The sequence below is a fragment of the Takifugu flavidus genome, chromosome 2 (genome assembly GCF_003711565.1).
Source record: "Takifugu flavidus isolate HTHZ2018 chromosome 2, ASM371156v2, whole genome shotgun sequence".
Lineage (NCBI taxonomy): Eukaryota > Metazoa > Chordata > Actinopteri > Tetraodontiformes > Tetraodontidae > Takifugu > Takifugu flavidus.
Genome location: NC_079521.1, coordinates 8,624,344 through 8,643,171, shown reverse-complemented (window position 1 = coordinate 8,643,171; position 18,828 = coordinate 8,624,344). Strand labels below are relative to the sequence as shown.

General features: G+C 44.5%; 1 protein-coding gene across 3 annotated transcripts in view; it reads left to right on the top strand.

Moving 5' to 3' along the window:
- Positions 1-18,828, top strand: part of LOC130516990 (protein unc-13 homolog C) — a 74,959-nt gene that overhangs the window by 37,352 nt on the left and 18,779 nt on the right. For all 3 annotated transcript variants that reach the window (XM_057018498.1, XM_057018489.1, XM_057018508.1), the window contains 4 exons: positions 4,548-4,637; positions 5,650-5,778; positions 9,707-9,840; positions 10,920-11,005. In XM_057018498.1, coding sequence (XP_056874478.1) covers positions 4,548-4,637; positions 5,650-5,778; positions 9,707-9,840; positions 10,920-11,005 — 439 coding nt within the window. The remainder of the gene's footprint in view (positions 1-4,547; positions 4,638-5,649; positions 5,779-9,706; positions 9,841-10,919; positions 11,006-18,828) is intronic.

The following is an 18,828-nucleotide window of genomic DNA, read 5'->3' as shown; positions in this document are numbered from 1 at the left end:
TGTAGTGAATAATGAAGTATCATTATACTGTTAATAACCAGGTACTTAATAGTGAATAAATGTACCCTAAAGTGTTTTGAGATCATAGTTCATGTACAGCAGATGTGACTTAATGGTGTAATAAATACAGAATATGGTGGAATAAGGTATAATATACCTGTTATTAAGCAGGTAGGTAGGTTGCTTAAAAAAAGAAGTTATTTACCGTACTGCTCTTACATCTTTAAACTCAAGGTGCTAAAGCTGATATATTCAAATCTAATGAAACCATGACAAGGAATGGCGAAAACAGGCTGTGTGTTGTAGCAGGGTTCCTTAGTTCCCCCCATTGAGCATCCTTTAGTTTTACCAATAACAGTCTGGACTTCTCTGCTGTGAGAAGTTTGATGAGGCTTCTGCTACACCCGGTATGCATTTTCCATTAAAGCATTTCTGGACGGCCTGAAAATGTGACGCAAGGCTGCCGGCAAACACACAAACAGCATAGAAAGGTCATGATCAACACCTGGGGGGATGACTGACTGTTGACTGTTGATATTTTGCGATGGAGTCCAGAATGCATTGCTTCCTTCACTGGATGGCGTAACCATGCCCAACCTTCAAAAACAGGCTGCTCAAGACTCAAGACATAACTACTGTATATAATATATAGCCCCATATATGTGCATACATGATGGTAATAGGGTTTTATCTCCTCCCAAGTCACTTTCAGGAAGTCGCCAGGTCTTCTTCCAGCAACCATCAGTTTTTACTGCTGTCCCTGTGTCCCGTGTGCTGTCGAACTATTTCAGTTCTCCCTGGCCTGCATGTTTTATATCCAAGACAGGTAAAAATTACCAATCACCCAGTCCATCAATCTGAAGCTGATAGGTAAAATAAAAGAACTGAAAAGGGAATGCATCACTAATGGATTAAAATCTGCCAGTCACAGGACTCAAAGGGCATTGCTGCACACACACACTCATACACACTTACACACACACACACGCACGCACACACACACACACACACACGTGCACATGGGCAAGATAAGCTTCCAGAGCAATCCCTTGAAAGCTAATCCTGCTCAACACACATCACTAGTGAACACATTTGCTTGGCCTTGAACATACACTTACAGGCACACGCACACACACACACACACACACACACACACACACACACAAACAGACCTATTACTAAAAAATCACCCATATGGTATGCATCCTCACTCAGATGTACTCAAGGACCCGCCACCCCCCCACCATCCCACACACACACATGATTCACACCCTGCTGGTGGCAGGACACAGTGACCTGTCACTGCGCAATGTCCCACTCACCTTTGAGCACTACAAAAAAGGCAGAGTGTTGATGCTTTAGCTCCTCATTCTTCAGTGTGGCTGAGTGTGTGGTGCTACATGTGGTTGCTGAGACACAGCCTGATGACAGTGGACACACACACACACGCACCAATAAGCAGGAGAGAATGAGAGAGGGACAGCAAGTAAATGTACCAAGAGTGGGGGAGACGGTGGCGGCTCGAGTGAGCCGTAATGAAAAACAAGGTGAGTTAATGTGAACCAGAGGTGGGCGAAACAAGCTGAGACAGCAGGGTGGATGAGATGTGGCTCGGACCCCAAGAGAGACAGAAATGCATTTGGAAAGCAGAAGGATGAAGAATGCAAGGAGGCACCCTGGGTGGAGAACAGAGAGGGTGGACCTGAGCAGATATTTTCAGATGGTGCGACTGTGCTGCCATCACACACTCACTGAGAGCAGAATAGAACATTGGCCTTACCTGCCAATGCTGCCCTGCTGCTCTCCTGTCACGATCAACCACAGAACACTGCCCCCCCCATTTCTCTCTCCCTCTCTCTTACACACAAACCCACACACTCATATTTCTTTCTGTCTCCCATTCTGAAGGCTCCCACTGAGGTGATCTGACACTGAGGCTTCAAATCATTCCACTCCACCTGATCATTACATGGATTTTCATCATAATGATATCTCGCGCAGCCGCTCACTTCACCTTATTTTTTTATTTATTTTCAAATCAGAATGTGAATGAGAGAGAGAGAGAAGCTGCCACTCCACGGTTTGCCTCGTACGTGTTTCCTCCTTTTAAGCTGTTTTTCAGCAGCCCTGATGAATGGTGACGCATCAATATGTCCCAGCTGGGATTTGCAGGTTTCTCTGGGCGACACATAAAACTCCAAGCACGCTACGGCGGATTTGGTCTATTTGTTAGGTCGGGACAGCTTGATGTAAAGTGCCGGTTGTTTATTTGCCGCCCACGGGAGATTTAGGTTGTTTTCTTATTCTCCTGTTGCTTTCATCTGTGTTTTATTTCCCGCTTCTTCGCCACCGCGCTCCGAGGTGTTCATGGGGGTAAACACATCTCATTAACAACGCTTTAAAACGTACTTCAGAGAAGCGTCTGTTTTATACTTAAACACGTTCAGGGCAATTATACATCACTGTCTGCTACAGACACATCTCAGCCTCGGATTAAAAATTGCATTATCTAACCTGGAAAATGTGTGATTGAATATGTTGTGGATACAGCTGTCTTAAGAGTAAAAGTGATGGGAATCATCTGAAGCACAAACCGGAAAGGTTGAGAAATTGAAAATAAAAAAACGATTTGTGAACATTCAAACCTGCCGGTCTAGAGTACAGCCAGTACAGTGTCAGCTGCCAGCTCTAGTAGACATCAGTGCCTGGATGCTTTTTACCCCCTTTTCCACATGATTACCTGCACAACCACTTTTTTGAGCTCTGCTTTTTCTCACTTTACTTCACCGGTTCCACTTCAGTCACATTTTGAACTTATAAATCCAGTTATAACGTCTTTTAAATTTGTTCCTCGAACTTTTCGTGTGAAAGCGGGGAAGCCTTTCTGCATTTGTCCCTGAACCAACATCGAGGCGAACAAAGACGAAGAGCCAAAAGCTCATGAGCATCACTCTCTTCTTGTCTCATGCCATGATGGACTTTCTGCCATCTTTGAAGGCGAGACTGATGTTGTCGCAGCCTTTGTCTGAGTGATGGATGCCTTGCTGGGCTATTATTATGCTTCCAAGCACAAAAGTCTCTTCTTTCGCCTTTCTGCCGATCAGATTGGAGATTCTCATGGCTGGCGCTCTGCATCCAGACGGAGTGGCAGGAACATTTTCAGCTTGGTTCATCCTTGATTTGTGGGTGTCAAGTAAAGTTGACTGAATTTCTGTGAATCATTGCTGGGATCAGCCCGCAGTAGCTCGCTCACATTCACCCGTGACCTTCACGACAATTCCAGAGAGCAACGATGACCAACTGACTGTACTTGATACCAATCAATGCAATCAGCCAGACTCCCCCCAGATAACAGAATCAGTTCATTAACAAGAAGCCTTCGCTGTGATGAGGTTGGAATGAGTCATTCTCATAGCTACTCTAAATAGGCTCCAACTTCTTCTATTACTAACATGGAAAACTGCAGACCTGAAAGTGTATTTTTCTGTTTAGAGTTTAACCTTTTTATTGGTGGGCTTTGCCTTCCTAGATAAAGGTCTTATTGCTTTGAATAGAAAATATAAGAAAGCTGAGATTACTTTGACATTACTTCAGCGGCGCGGGAACCTCTTGCGGATTAGCTGTCTTTACGGTTCACACTTTTTGGCACCAGAAAAACACAAAGAAAGTGCGGTTTCAGTTTAGTGTCACATCCTCGACATCAAACAAATCAAACAGATAAAACACAGTTTGAGGTGCCTCTGGATCCACTGTGGCTCAGCAACCTCAGAAATGAGCTCAGATGCAGCAATTTAAGGCTGCAGCTCTTGGCAACGAGGTCCTTCTTTTCCCACGCGGTGATGGTTCCCGAAGGCTACGTATATGTGAGTTCCTTGGGAGAAAAATGACATGTCCGCAGAGGAATTGAGCTTCATATGACTAACAGCGCCGTGTCGGCCTCCGACGTGTCAGGCTTGTTTGCCCTGAAGCTGTTTTGTGTCCGTTTGACAAAGACTAAACTCTCACCTCTAAATTTGAATAAATCTCAGATTGAGAGAAGTGTACTGCAGTTTAAGCTGTCTGACTGGGGTCAACAGGCCAATTGCTTTTGTGTGTTTTTTTTTATTCCTCAGCTTCTGATTACAGGCTGGAAGATTTTGCTGTATTAAATAAATCTCTGCTCTGCTTTCATTGACAGCAGCAGAGAAATTTGAAAAGCACACATCTGTGAGAGTGGTGAGAAAGAGGATAACGTATGAGCCAGCGGCGCCTTTTCTCAGGGCTGTCAGGGCTTTATGCGCTCCCCCGTCACGCCACTCTGCACTTCCCGATGACTTCATGGCCCCTAAATAGAGGGTTTTCATCAACTGAGACCTCCCTTGTCTAAATGATTAGACAGTTGGTCATTTATTTATGATTGCTGGGTGTTGCTTTGTAATCAATTTCAATGTTCTGGAAAAGACGGTGTGATGTGAGATGTGTTTTTAGATCTATGACTATGGATTTTAAAATATGGCCTTTATGCCGAGTTTTTCAATGATAGTAATTCTCTCTCTCTTTTCTCTTAGGATAATTTCCCCGCAGGTAATCCAGAACGTCTCCAAGATCTCAAGTCCACTGTTGACCTGCTGACCAGCATTGCTTTCTTCAGAATGAAGGTGTGTGTGCCAGTCTATGTAATTGCTAAACATTGATTACGAATTGCTCAATCTGGTCACAAAATGAGGACATTCTTTTAAAATGGGGCCATTTTGGCTGGTCCCCATAAATTCAAAGGGCTGAGGCTTAAGAAAATGGTTTTAAGGTGCTATGGTTAGGGCAGGAGCTGGGTAATGGATTATTTCAATGGAAATTCAGACAAAGATAGAATATGAAGGTGTGTGTGGGTGTGTGCGTGGCTGTGTGTCCCTTAAAACTAATTATGGAGCATCACACAAGTGGCATGTCATATAGAAGCATGACCATGGCAGTGCTGGCCTGTCTCCTTCCCTGTTGATACAAAATCCACCAGTTTTTCATCAAGAACATTTAGGTGAAATCAATTCACACTCTTGATCCTTCCAATGAACCTCACTCGCTGATGCAAGAGGCTGTTTCAGCAACACACACCTGCCTGCTGCAGGAAACCTTTATTACTCAAACACACTTGTAGGCTCGTCTCGTTTCCTCTCCCTCGTCCCCTCTACCACCGTGGAGCACCTTGAATCGCTTGCTGCTGTATGAAAAGCTCCATTCAAGCTCTCTTTTGGCGGGAGTGGGGGTGTAGCATGGAGGCATTGAGGCATAGCTAAGATGGCAGCTGTGAGCGAAGGAATGAAAACTGTCACTTTATGTTATCAAAGCTTTCAATCCGTTCCGTGCCCATGCGGGGCTTTGCTTTGTGCACGCCGCTGCTCACATACAGGAGCTGCATACGCACCACACTGGCTGCAGCACGTGCAAATCTGTGCACCTGTGAGTTGCTAGTATGCGAAACAGATGCATGGAGGTAATCTGATCTGGGGTAAATATTTAAGCTAAAATCAGCACATTAGCCGTAATGTGATGGATGATCATATACAGAAACACATTTAAGACATTAAATAATTGATTCAAATGCTTTGAAATTAAGGAACCTGCTGTAAGAGAGTCATTTATTATGTTGACAGTGGCATATTTGTGTGCGCCCAGGTCCAAGAGCTCCAGAGTCCACCAAAGGCCAGCATGGTGGTGAAGGACTGCGTCAAAGCGTGCAGCGACTCCACGTACAAATACATCTTTGACAACTGCCACGAGCTGTACAACCAACTCCTCGACCAGGTGAGTGGCCTTCACGTGCGTCTGGTCACCAGCGCTGTAGCCAAGGTCATCAGATGCCCATATGGTGAAAAGATCTGTCTTTAATTGGGTTCATTTAGAGCAGCTCCTGAGGCTTATTTGGCAAATTGAAGTACATAGTTCAGCCAAACAGAAGCTGAAGGTAAAAAGGTTACTTCCTTGTAATTTGTAAATGCCCTTTTTTCCAGATAAGAATAATTCTGCAATAAAATCCAGATATTTAAATAAAAATCCACCTTGTTCTCCCACTCAGTCTTGATGATTATGCTGTGAATGAACAGCAGATACGCTTGGTTTTATGATGCTTCTCCTCCACCTCCCTTCTAAAACACCTGCTGGGGATGTTTCCATGCATTCCCACATCGAAGGATAATGCATTTCCTTATTCAAAATGTCACCGCCGAGTTTATCGCTCATGTCGTGCATCAAAAAAAACAAAACACGCCACCTGTTGCTATGTGCCTGCGGCGAAGTTGTTCCATCGTAAAATGCGGTTGTAAAAAACGTGCTTTTTGTCTGCTTTTTTGTGTGCAAATTGTCGGCCACTTTTTCTGTCGCCATGGTTTCCTATAGAAACCAAAGCCTGAATGGAGCCGAGTGATATCGCGCACAATTTAAAGACATGGGGCTGTTAAATGGGGGGTAAAAATATCCTATTTATATCAGGCAAACAGGAAAAAAGTGTCCTGCAAATCGCTGAGGCGGAGGCACCGCTCACTCATGCAATAACACGCAACACATCTGTTACTCAACAAATATCCGACACCAAATCACACAAAAGACACACAGCCATTCAGCTGAAATGATCTGACCTACCGTTTGTGATGCATAAAAACAGGAGTGGTTTAAAGAAAATGGCTGCCGGCGCCGTCTCTGTCATCTCTTCCTTTTATCAGGGATCACCTTCAGCCTGTCACAAACCTGACCTTGCACGTACCCTTAAGCTTAATGCACTTTGTGTTGACGTGCAACAGTACCAGGAAAAGTCTTAAGTCAATGCAGCATCGCCTGAAATCAATAGTGACTGACAGCTGTGCGACAGTGGCGTCATTTTAAAGGTTCCATGTACCACGGAATCAGGAGTTCACAGGAGAGCAATGACATCATTTTGAGTTAGAGCTGCTCATTCAAAAATCCACACTTCTATTTCCCCCTGCTTTCTTCTGTAGCGCAATTATTTAACGTTTCCCTTCTGAGAACGGCCCTCACGTGAAGACCACTGGTGTGGCCCACAACAAGATGAATAACGTGCTTCCCTTGTTCCAACGGCGTGCAGGATTGTAAGTGATTACCGAATCAGAGAGATAGATCCAGTCAGTAATTACAACTTCATCTAAGGCAGACAGACTCTCCGTCAAGTTAGTCCTCGCTGCCGTGGAGGAAACCTTCAACTACTACCAGGAACAATGATGTTGCCATTGTCAGCTTTGACTCAGCAGATAAAATACGCTCGCTCCAATTCCTGGTTGACAGTGACGGAGCGAGACGCTGTGGCTGGCGAGGCAGTGAAACACCCAAGCCGTGACGGCGCGCCTTTTTTAATATAGCAAAAAGCTCTCTGCTTTTATCAAATGGTAGGTTTCCCGGAATCCTGGATTGCCGCTTCCATAATTCTAGGTGGACAAGTGTAGGAGAATGTCCACCAGACCAAAGATAAAAGCACTTTTGAAGGGTACAGTTGCAGGAGGAAATGGTCCAACATGTACAGTCAAAAGCACACACACGTGGCATTGCATAATTCAAATATGAATTAATCAGTACCTTCTGATTTTTGAAGTGGGTCAAAGATGCTGTGCAAACGAGCTGCAGAGGAGCTACGGAAGGCCACCGCGCTTGTTTCTCTGCACACAGTTCAAATAAAATCAATCACTTTTGCATCTGCGCCTCTGCCTCGATGCCCAACGATCGATTTAAACCCCGTTTGAAGGATCCTCTTCCCAGACTTGAGTCTTAGCTCCCCCTTACGTACAGTATGTTTACATCTGCTCAATGCCTTTTTTTTCCAAGAGCACTGAATTCCGTGCGACAGCATCGGTTCCGGTGGCGGAGAGCTCCCCTGGGAGTTGGATCGCGTTGTCGGAGAAACTTTTCCCATCACACACTGTAATTTATGTCACATTGTGCAAATTGATGAGCAGCCGCTTATATGCTAATGCTGATTTCTCCCATGCAGGGACCCAAAGTACCAACCAATAAACATAAACTACTAGGTTCTCTCGGAGGAACGGAAGGCTGTTATGAATATTTCTGCTCGTGCCCCCTCCCCACCGCCCCTGTCACACCCCTCTGTGAACTGAAAGTGCTCTGAATTTACCGCACTCCCCTTCTGACACAGCTGAGAGTAACACCCAGGGGAGCGTTGTTGACAGTAAAAAGACTTACAAACTTATTTACTAAAGTGCTTTTTAACGACTGAAAGGGAACACAGATGAAGAATGGGAGGATGCTCATTGTTGCAGGATCCATGCTAAATTCAGCAGGGACACAACCTTAGCACCCCCCCCCCCCCCCCACACACACACACACACACAGATATGATTTACACAGATTTTCATGGTTGACTCAACTGCTGTGGATTTATTTATTTCTTTATTCCACCAAATAGCAGAAAGGCTCATTCAGGCTGAGGTGACCTACTGAATATCCGCTGTTTTGTATTATCAGTAACAGTCCAGATTTCTGAATTATTTTAGGTCCTAGATGCATCTAATATTGCTCACTGGCCAGGATCTATAAGGGTGTTGGTATAAATGTCAAAGCGTCAAATCTGATTTCTAATAACATGGAACTGAACCCTGGAATTGGCTGATGGTGTAAAATGCTCTCAGTGGTTTTTCGCAGAGGCTTGTAATTTATTGTGCATCGCTATTCAAATCAAGCAGACAAAACAAATCGAAAAACATATAAGTCTCTCAGTATTCATAATTTGTTGTTGTTGTCACCATTCCTCTTAGTTGGAGCAATTCCCCAACGCTGTTCACGGTTAATAACACAGATGATTTGGTCTCCCAGGCAAACACGGACACATGCGAATCATCCATAAGTTGAATATGCAAGTCGGAAAATTTTAAGCCTGTGATCGATGTGATCCCTCAGCTGGTAGGAGACGTAATCAGTTTTCAAGAAGACGCACAGGATGACAGATTTACATTTAACAGCCCCAAAAGCCCCCCGTGATTAAAGAAGCAGGATGATTGACTGTCACTGAATCGGCTGTAAGCCCTGGGGTTCGTGTTCCTCTGAGATTAAAATCTGCAGCACATTAGCTGCAGCATCAGCGGGCCTCGCCACGGCGCGCCGTGCGCCACGCCGCTGGGTTTTTAAAACAACACGCACAAACTGATTGTTGTTTCCCTTGATTAGACCACACGGGCGCCATTGCGCCAAATACCGATGCATTTGTACCTCTGACGACAACAATAGTATCTCCTCTTTTGGAGTCGCAACATAAATTACGCAATCAACGATCCGAACATGTTGCGTTTTAACCATTCGAACACGAATTTCATCTGCATCGATTTTTTTTTTTATGTCCCCTTTGTCCAGACTGTTGTTTTTCCGCAGCGTGTGTTTTGGTGTGTCTCGTCTGGCTTGTTTTCTGAAACCAGTCGGCAGCAGAACGAAAGAGGGTGACTGTTAGTAGCTGATTGGAGATCAGTGTGATTGCTCCCAGCGTGAGTTGAACAGATGGTGCTGTCAGTGAGAGCTGTCAGATCGAGCACCTTCAGCCATGTAGGTTCTTTAGGTGCTTTACACTCCCGAAAGTCGAAAGATTTCTGTCTGGCTTGATTTGTCGACACCTATAAAAAAGAAGAAACAGAGGAAAGAAAGAAAAAGAAGGTGAAATGCTTTCTAGCTGTATTCTTAACACACTAGAATGACTATTGCAATCCTGGTTTCTTTCCCACAGAGCCGGAAACAGGACATTCCCCGTGAGGAGCAGGGTCCGTCGATAAAGAACCTGGACTTCTGGCCAAAACTCATCACCCTCATGGTGTCCATAATCGATGAGGACCGCACGGCCTATACGCCAGTCATCAACCAGTATGTACTACTTCACTCTACCCCCCCCCCCCCCCAGCAACCAGCTGGTTGCTATGCCAACTTTGAAGGAGCAAAGTGTTACAAAGCGATATAATAGGTATGAGTTTATGAAGAGATCGGGGTTGAGGATGGCTTGGGGTGATGGCGGGAAGTGAGGATCAAGACGTTGACGTTTGTCCCACACCCACTATTCTGTTAATAAATCCAAACGAATTGCATGACCTGCAGAAAAGGGAAGAAATGAAGCTTATTTTTTTCCTGGTTCCGTCTCGCGTTGCGCTTCAACGCAGCCCAAGCCTCCATTCTCCTTCCTGCTGCTGATTTATGATGCTTATTAATGCTCTGTTTATGCCCTGAGCTCCCCCCCGACACCGTCTAATAGATAGATCTGCAATATTCATGCCCGATTCCACCACATTCCCCTGGTCAGAGGGACGGCAACGTCTGCGCTCTGATACAGTCCCAGAGTCGAGGTGTTGCCTCGAAATCCACGGGAGCTCCAGCAACCTGCTTTCCAACAGACCAATAATACATTAGTGTTTATTTTGACGCGTAAATGATCAGAATCTACATTTTCCCCAGGTAAAATGTTGTTTTCTGCGCAGCTGTGCCAACACAACTGTTCGGACAATGTTGTGTTTGTCATTGAGACCCTGGGGGCCCATAAATGGACATTTTTGATGGGAAGACGCCCCATCTAAATCTGTCCTCCCATCACAGCCCGTGGATATAGATAATTAAACTATTGGCGTCCCAGACGAGCGCAGACCAGAAATCTATATGCATAGCAGATTACTGGGCAAATAGTCTGCCTTCTTTGCACTGATTTCCCTCTCAGCTGTGCCATTTCCTCCCGGATTCATTCATTTCTCATCTTTGTCACACCCCCCATCTCTCCGCTCTAATTCAACCAGTTTTAGGAATGATAGAAAGGAGATGGGGGATTATTGGATAATGAGATTCAGTGAGCATGTCTTCCTGCACATCTGAGGTGTGCTAGAGTTCCAGGCGTCAGGCCACCCAGTGGAGCGCGCTGACGCGGGACTGATTCTGACCGGGATTCCCTTTAATTCCACCAGGTTCCCACAGGAGCTGAACGTGGGCAAGATCAGCGCTGAGATCATGTGGAACCTGTTCGCCCTAGACATGAAGTATGCAATGGAAGGTAAGTGGCGCTACTGGTTAAACTTATTTCACACTGGTTTGCCGCTCACACCCTGGGGGTGTACGCCCCATTTATTGGTTGGCGCCTCCGCTGTTGTTCACCGGCTGTCTAGCAGTGGTCAGCTCCTCTTCCTCTAGATCACATGTTGGCTCATCGATGACTCTATCGATCATTACGAAGAAACCGGAGCTCCTTAACAAGATGAACAATTGATCCGTAACCCCTGTCCCCATTTTTTTTTAAAACCAGATCCTCAGGTAATCTGGCCTGCATTTTCTGTTGCGTGTGTATCCCAGTTTTGGTTCCCATCTGTGTTGTTTTTGTACAAAGGAAAAGACTTAAGGTGAATCTGGATAAAACCTAGATATCTCCAAAAGAAGCAACCCTCTGAGATAAATCAATAAAAAAGCAATTAAAGATTCTTTCCACTAATACTCACAATTTAAAGGTTTTCCTTCTCTAAAAAGCCACATTGCTTCTAAACTGGGGTAAATCTACCTCATAATATCGTGCAAATTTATTCTAGAAATGCTCTCATCCTGTCTTTATTGATTTATAGTGCCTAACACTCCAGACACACACCATTTTTACGCTGCCGAAATTATGATTTTCCCATCAAAAAATAAATTGAATCATAACCGTTTGTTGTAGATCCTCAGAATAGCAACGTTCTAGGAAGGCTCACCTTTGACCATATCATCGTGTCGTATCCTTTGGTGCACGCACTCCCTATTCCCACTTCTGTAGCAGCAGAAGACTAAAATCAGCAAATGGGGTTCTCTGCTGGCAGGAAGACATGTGCCTGGTTAAATAAACACTTTTGATTTCATTTCTTCTGTCCCCTATTCACGCACTAACAGGCGGCAGATGCCTGCTGCCGATGATTGAGTCGTTGTTAGGCGGGAGGTCGGGAAAATATGTGAGGATGTGATGCAGCAGAGAGTTAATGGCCCTGTGTAGTGTGCTGCTCTCAGCAGGTTACCAGCCTGGGTTATTACGATAATTCTGCCGCAGTCACTTAGGTTTCACTTTTCCTTTTTTAATGCTTTAATTGTCTAGAAATTACAAAAAAAATGAAAGCACATTGTACTGAAAACAGCGGTGAATTCTTTTACTTTTTCATCTCCATCGTCGCTCCTGTTAATCTTGAGGACTCACATGATGTTTATGGGTTGTAAGAGTAAAGACAGAGGAACTACAAAGAGGCACACACACACACACACATACACACACAGTAACTGCTGTCTCGCAGCCATCTTCAGTCGCTATGGAAACCAGGTGCCATATACCAGATACTGCAGCTCTAACTGTACATGCAGGAGCATGGTATAGACATTGAACGTATATATGCTAAGTAGTGGCAGCGTTAATGTTCAAGTTGGTTGGATTTTAAGGTAAATTCATTTGACACGTGCGACTGGAGCTGTAGTTACTTTGTATATTGAGATTTATTTCTCACCTTTTAATTAAACCAGTCATCATTTTTCAAAAATCACCAAGACATTGCAGATGCAGTCAGTTATGATTTTACATTATGATGACGTCCGTGTCCTTTCAGCCTCTTATCCTAGAACAAGAACAGGTTCTATTAGCTGTTCTCCATCCGCTCCCTTCCTCATCAACCAGAGCAGTTCTATTCCTACTGCAGCATAAAAAGAAAGAAAGAAACAAAACAAAGCTTTTTAAGAAGATGGCGTTCGCAGGAGTACACATTAAAAGTAATCATTTTCTTAGATGATTAAGTTCATTAAATAACATTACAGTAAACAGTCCTCACATTGGGTACGCTTCGAACACGTGTGTGTGTGGGTCTGTGTATGTTTGTGTGTGTGTTTGTGAGAGATTCTTACTTGCCTCAGGGTATACATGTTTAAAAAATGGGACAAGAAGCACAGCAGCACCGCCTTGCCCTCCTTCCCGCCCCACGAACACCCCCCGCCGCGACCCACCAGCAGGAGGATGCGACTGTCATGACAACCTCTGCATGAATCAATGCCCATTTTCCTGTCGTCTCATATCGGTTGACGGGGGGAACTTGATTGCTCGTTCGCAGCAACCAGGCCCGGACCGTTTGAACCACCTAATGCGTTTGACGGGAGGGATCGTAAAACCACAGAAGACAACAGATGGTGCCAGCTGCAATTCAGAAAGCGAAGCCTGCGGTTATTGATTGATTCTAAGCATAAATCCAATTTAATACCTCAGGTGTATGTGTAGAAGCATTTAAATGCTGCTGTGATCACGCAGGAATATCTGAGTACAGTGTCTCCTTCGCTCAGTGTTCTATTTTGCTCTCGCCGCTCTCGACCATCAGAACGTCCATGTTGCAAAGAATCAAAACATGCATGGGTTGCAGCAGCTTTGGCTACTGGGAGATTATTAAATTGTAAACGTAGGCTATTGTAAATGTTCTGGTGACCCACCAGATCCGCTTCTCTTTGCCATTGTGCAACATATACTGTAAAGTGACAGATGCAGCGAGACGCTCAGCAGCATAAAAAGAGATCAAAAGAAATGGATTTAAATGTCCACCTCCTCTTATGTACCATCACAATCACATTTCAGGAGTTGTTTTTTATTTCTCCAGCTGTTCTGATAATGCAGTTAATAATTCCACCCACCTGATGTGTTTTTAGCATGTGCTTGTTGTACCTTTACCTTTTGAACAGGTAAATATTTGGAGGAACATTTAGGGGGATTTAACAGGGGGATTTAATGGCTCTCTTCTCATTGGTTTCTGTACTAATATTTTTCAGCCACATATTTTCAGAAGAAACTGTCGGTAGATTACCAGAAATGAGGGTTACTTGTTGGGTTGAAGCTCAGTATAGATGTCGTAACATCTGATATTTCGGTTGTGTGTCTGTGTGACTAGAGATGCTCAAACATTGCACACCATCAAAGCTGTTAAACTTGGAAACTTGAAAACTGGGATTAGGGTTAGGGTTGTTTGCGTTCTCAGCCAGGTTGTTGTCTTTTATCCCCATCCTGATAAGTAGAACTCAGAGTGGCATTTTCTTACGTAAGACGGCTGAAAGATACAGCTCCGCTGCTGGTGGAGACACCCTGGAGGAGGTGGACCAGAATTCCCTGCTTTGTCTGACTGTGCTTCTTCCTTTACGTGTGTCTGGATGTGTGTGTGTGTGTGTGTGTGTGTGTGTGTGTGTGTGTGTGTGTGTGTGCAAGCATTCAGTTTTCCATATCGGCACATGTGAATAAGAATAAATGAGGCATGCCTATGTGTGTGTGTGTGTGTGTGTGTGTCTGTGTGTGTGTGTGTGTGTGTGTGTGTGTGTGTGTGTGCACTTAGTGAATGCACGCATTACTTAATAAAGTCTTTGATTCATCCTCGGAAGCCTCTGGTGCTGCTGCAAAAAATGGATGCTGCTAATTTTAGCATCTCTGAGAATCAGACGGGGGAAAAACAGAGACAGACGCTGGCGGCAAAAATCACCCCCCTTCGCACGCTTGATATCCAAAACCATCCGGTTGGACTGCCGATCCGCCACAACGCAAAGGTGTTATTCCAGCCGTGTACGGAGTCACATGCTATTTAAAGTGTGTGTTTGCGTTCCAGATAGTAAAGATATTGTAAACCAGTTTTATCTCTGTGGTCTCTGCAGTCTTTCATGGTGGCGCCGAGACACCAGCAGCCTATTCATTCATCTTCAGCCGACTGGAACGCCTTCACTCCGCAGAATATTTTAATTGAATCCTAAATTAATGTACCTTTCCAAGGGACCCTTTGGTTTAAGAGAAAAGCTTGTATTTATGGCCTGGCTAAAGGTTGTCTGTCGTCCTGCAGCGAGCTTTTAATAAGCTGGGTTATTAGCCTCGACTGCCTGTTGTTCTTAGCGGGTGCTGCTCACTGATCTCCCAGCGCCTCAGCCAAGCCTCTCATGAAACGAGACCCCACCGATTCGTCCGGGTTGCCAGCAGACCACATTTTTAAATTGGTTTTAGCAAAAATGGCACGCGAATGCCTCATTTTATTTTATCATTTGATCAACTTGAGACTCTGATGAAAAAAACAGGAATTTTCCCACTTCAGAGTCCCTCAACAAACGTGGTTGGAGAAACAGCAGCATCGCTCCTTCGTGGAGGGATTGGGGAAATGGGGAACCGTCGCTGTCCTCGCCGTCCTACTCAGATTGACTTCGTCAGACCATGTCATGAGGGGCGATCTGAAATAGCAGCAGATGCCATGAGCTTGTCAACAGTTGGAAATGTTCCTTATCTGGGCGCGTTTGCTTCAGGACAGATGTCTTTTCTCTGTCAGACTTTAACTTTTCTGGGCATAACGAGTTTTAACACATCATCGATCCTCTTTCGCCCGCGGTTCTCCTGAGGTGCAGCGAAATTAGCACAACAGGGGAACAATTGTGTCCATCAAAATGTCGGTGATCAATGGAAACCATGGTGGGAAAATGGAGTCATATTTGCTTTGGCTCATTTGTTTGGGGTTGTCTGAGAGCAGAGAGAGAAATCTTTATTCCGTCTTGGGTTTGACTCTGTCTTAATGCATTATACCGCAGGTTTGAATCCCATCAAGCGGAGTTAATGTCTCTGTAGGATCCGATGTTTTAGCAGAGCTGTGTCAGTAGGTCCATGTGACCCTTGAGGACTCCCTTTGACAGAACTGGCTCAGAGGCCAACATGAAGGAATTATGTCACTGGCCCTGGCTGGCGTTCTGGACCTCCAGCCTTCTGTCTCCCGTGACGGTATCAGACCATGCCGATCCCACAGATAAATTCACCAAAGGGTAATTAGAGGCTGGAAATTGCTGTGGCGAAGTGCTACACTTCATCATCTCATTCCAGGCATTTAAATCAATGAGGCAGAGAGTGAACATGTCTCCTGTGAGTTCGTCTGTCCCTGTGGGCTCCGTTAGACAAGATGACATCCTCACCAGGGACCTTCAGCCCCGCGTTCCCCGAGGAATGTTTACCACCAGCGCGAACAAAGACGTGCACACACATACAGCTGTGAGCACATGCACACTAAGGGCTTATTTAAATGGCCTGGGTGTAACTCTGATCATGTACTCGCCGTGTATAATGGTGCCAATGACACCAAAACCAGTGGTGGAGAGATCACTGGAATCTGGTGCCGGTAGGTAGGTAGAGAGGGAGGAGGAGGTTCAACATGCAGGAGGAATTTAACTCTATTCATGATGTTATACAAGTGGATTTGGCAAATATAGTAGATAAACCAGGGAGAATCTGTTGCCTTCTGACGCTGATGTTGCTATTAAGCCTGCAGCAGCCGGCGTTCCCGTCCCGCCATATGGACCAAAACTGGGCTGCTTTCACTCCCTTCACGTGACAGGTTTTCAGGTGAAAACGGTAAACTTCTGTCACATTTCCAGGGAGACCTCATTTCCAGTTGTAAATGCAAGTACTAGAGTCTGTATGCATGCGTCTGTTACTGCATCAGATAAAACACACTGCTAACTAGTGGTTAGGCAGGGAGACTACACAGTTCTCAGTCCTGACACATAAACTATATACATATATACGTATAGGCCGCATGAATATGGTGTTGGAAAATGTTAGTCCTTTGTCTTCCTCTGAAAATGCGGGTTGAGATCGAGAAAAGCTCAACTTCAAAGCTGATTCTCAGCACAGTCAGAGATCAGATCATTTACACATGGTCCCTTTGCACGTTCTCACGCATCAAAGCTTCACATCAAAAGTCTGCAGGATACACAAATGTATTGGATTACTCGTGAATCACAGCCCCCCCTCCCCCCTTTCCCGTCACAATAAGAGCGGTGCACGTTCAATGATGCACATCCGTGACAGCACTTATGACACCATGTGGAGAATTTGCATGAGCGGCATAAATAAACATGAATCAACCTCCGGAACGACAGATCGCCAGTTTTTTTCCTCTTTTAAAAAACTACTCAGGCACCTGAGCTTCGTAAAATTACTGTCAAGGAAATGAAATTATGAATGCTAAATTAATCTGAAGGAAGACCAACAGGCTGCAGTTCATGTGAAGGATGCCTTCATTTAGTTTCAAGTTTAATAAAAAAGAAGAATTAATTAATTCTGCCGGTTCCTTTGTCTAGAATTCACCTCCTCTGCCGGAGCAATCTTACTGGAAGCAGTGAACGGAAAATTACATAATGTATTGTCATTCAGAATGTGCAAAGAAATGAGCCCTGTCATTTGTACGGTAATGTTCTAAGAGAGAGCGTCCTGACTTTTATAAGGTTTTCGATGTATTTCTCTTCCAAGTGGAGAGATTTTTTATCCTTTTACTGTGAATGACGGAGCTCAAAAGAAAAGATGATCAAGCAGATTTGCTCTTGCTTTATATTCACTCCTTCGTTTGCTTGTTATGATGCTCCTCATGCTGGATTATTGAAGTTCTTCTCAAGGATGCACCCTCGATCCTTTGCTGATAAACATGACATGTAGTTCCAAAGCCACTGGCGGAATCACCTTCAGATTAGACTAATCAGAAATAAGAACAGATAAGTGAGGGTGTGGCGAATTCTGTGATTGCTGCTCTGAAAGTGCTACTGAAAGGAAAAAGAGGATTCATAGATTTTATCTGTGGATTATCTCGACAATATTGCAACACAGTTGGCCGTGTAATGCCTCTTCTATTCATGCTAGCAAGCTGCTACAGGCGTTACACGGCTGCAAACGTCACAGACGGGCCAATTTAACATGCTGTCACGCTATTAGATCGTGGTATTATCAGCAAAACAACAGCAACAATAATACTAATTATTGAATGTTAACTAAGAATGCAGCGGCGGGTTTCTCTTTTGGCCATGTTTCATCCAGCTGTTTCGCTACATGAAACTTAGAAAGATAAAACCAATATGACATCATTAATATCTTGGTTACGTTTATAACTGGCTGCACAGTTCATTGGACACATTTGTGCCTTTTATTTCATTCACTAGATAGAATAAATACTTTACTTAATATTAATATTATTATCATCATCGCCACCTGCCAGTTCTTCTGCCTATAACAAGTTTCATCTTTCTTCCCAGTGTAACGGGTTGTGTTTTGTGTTTGAATAGTGTTTAAAAGTAAATATGTTAATTATAAGAATGTATATGTTTTTGCTGTGAGCTGAAAGCGCGCTGGCAGCCTTCAAGCTCTCATTGGGATTAAAGCGGGACAGCCAGGGTTCACTGCATGGATTTAATCGCCGCTTTGATGCGACGTGAATATATCGTTTATCTGCGCCGTGAGGAAATGCACCGCTAAAACACCCTGCTTTAGCATTTTCAAAGACCGCGACGTTGCACTGCCGTAAATTCCCAGTTTTTTTTCTTTTCTCTATTCGCAGCACTGGCATATTTCCAACCTAAAGAGGCCAAAAACGCCTCAATGTTACTAAAATAGGACAGGACTCACAGACCATATATAAAAATGTGCTTCTCAAGGTGGAACAATGAGGAGTGATGAAGAGCGAAGACAGAAAGTTAGACAGGCAGAAGGAGAGCAGGGTGCTAAAGAGTGATTCTGTGGAATATTTATTAAATAATGGTACAATATTGATCATGGGATTGGTTGTGGGGCATATTTTTGATGCTCACAAGCCGAAATCTGACCGTGTATAGAACTGTATCCTTTAAGCTAAAATCAATGGCAACGATCTCTGCGACAGCACGGTGAATGTCGGTGAAATGGGACGTGTGCTCAGCGGTGTGTCAGTCCACCGAGCTGTCTGCCAACATATTTGCACAGACACGGGGCTGTTCAAACATTTGAACAAAGCACCAATAGTGTCACTTTTGGCCACACACCGTCTGTACTGAACACTTTGGCCCAGAGTGAAATATTCCAGC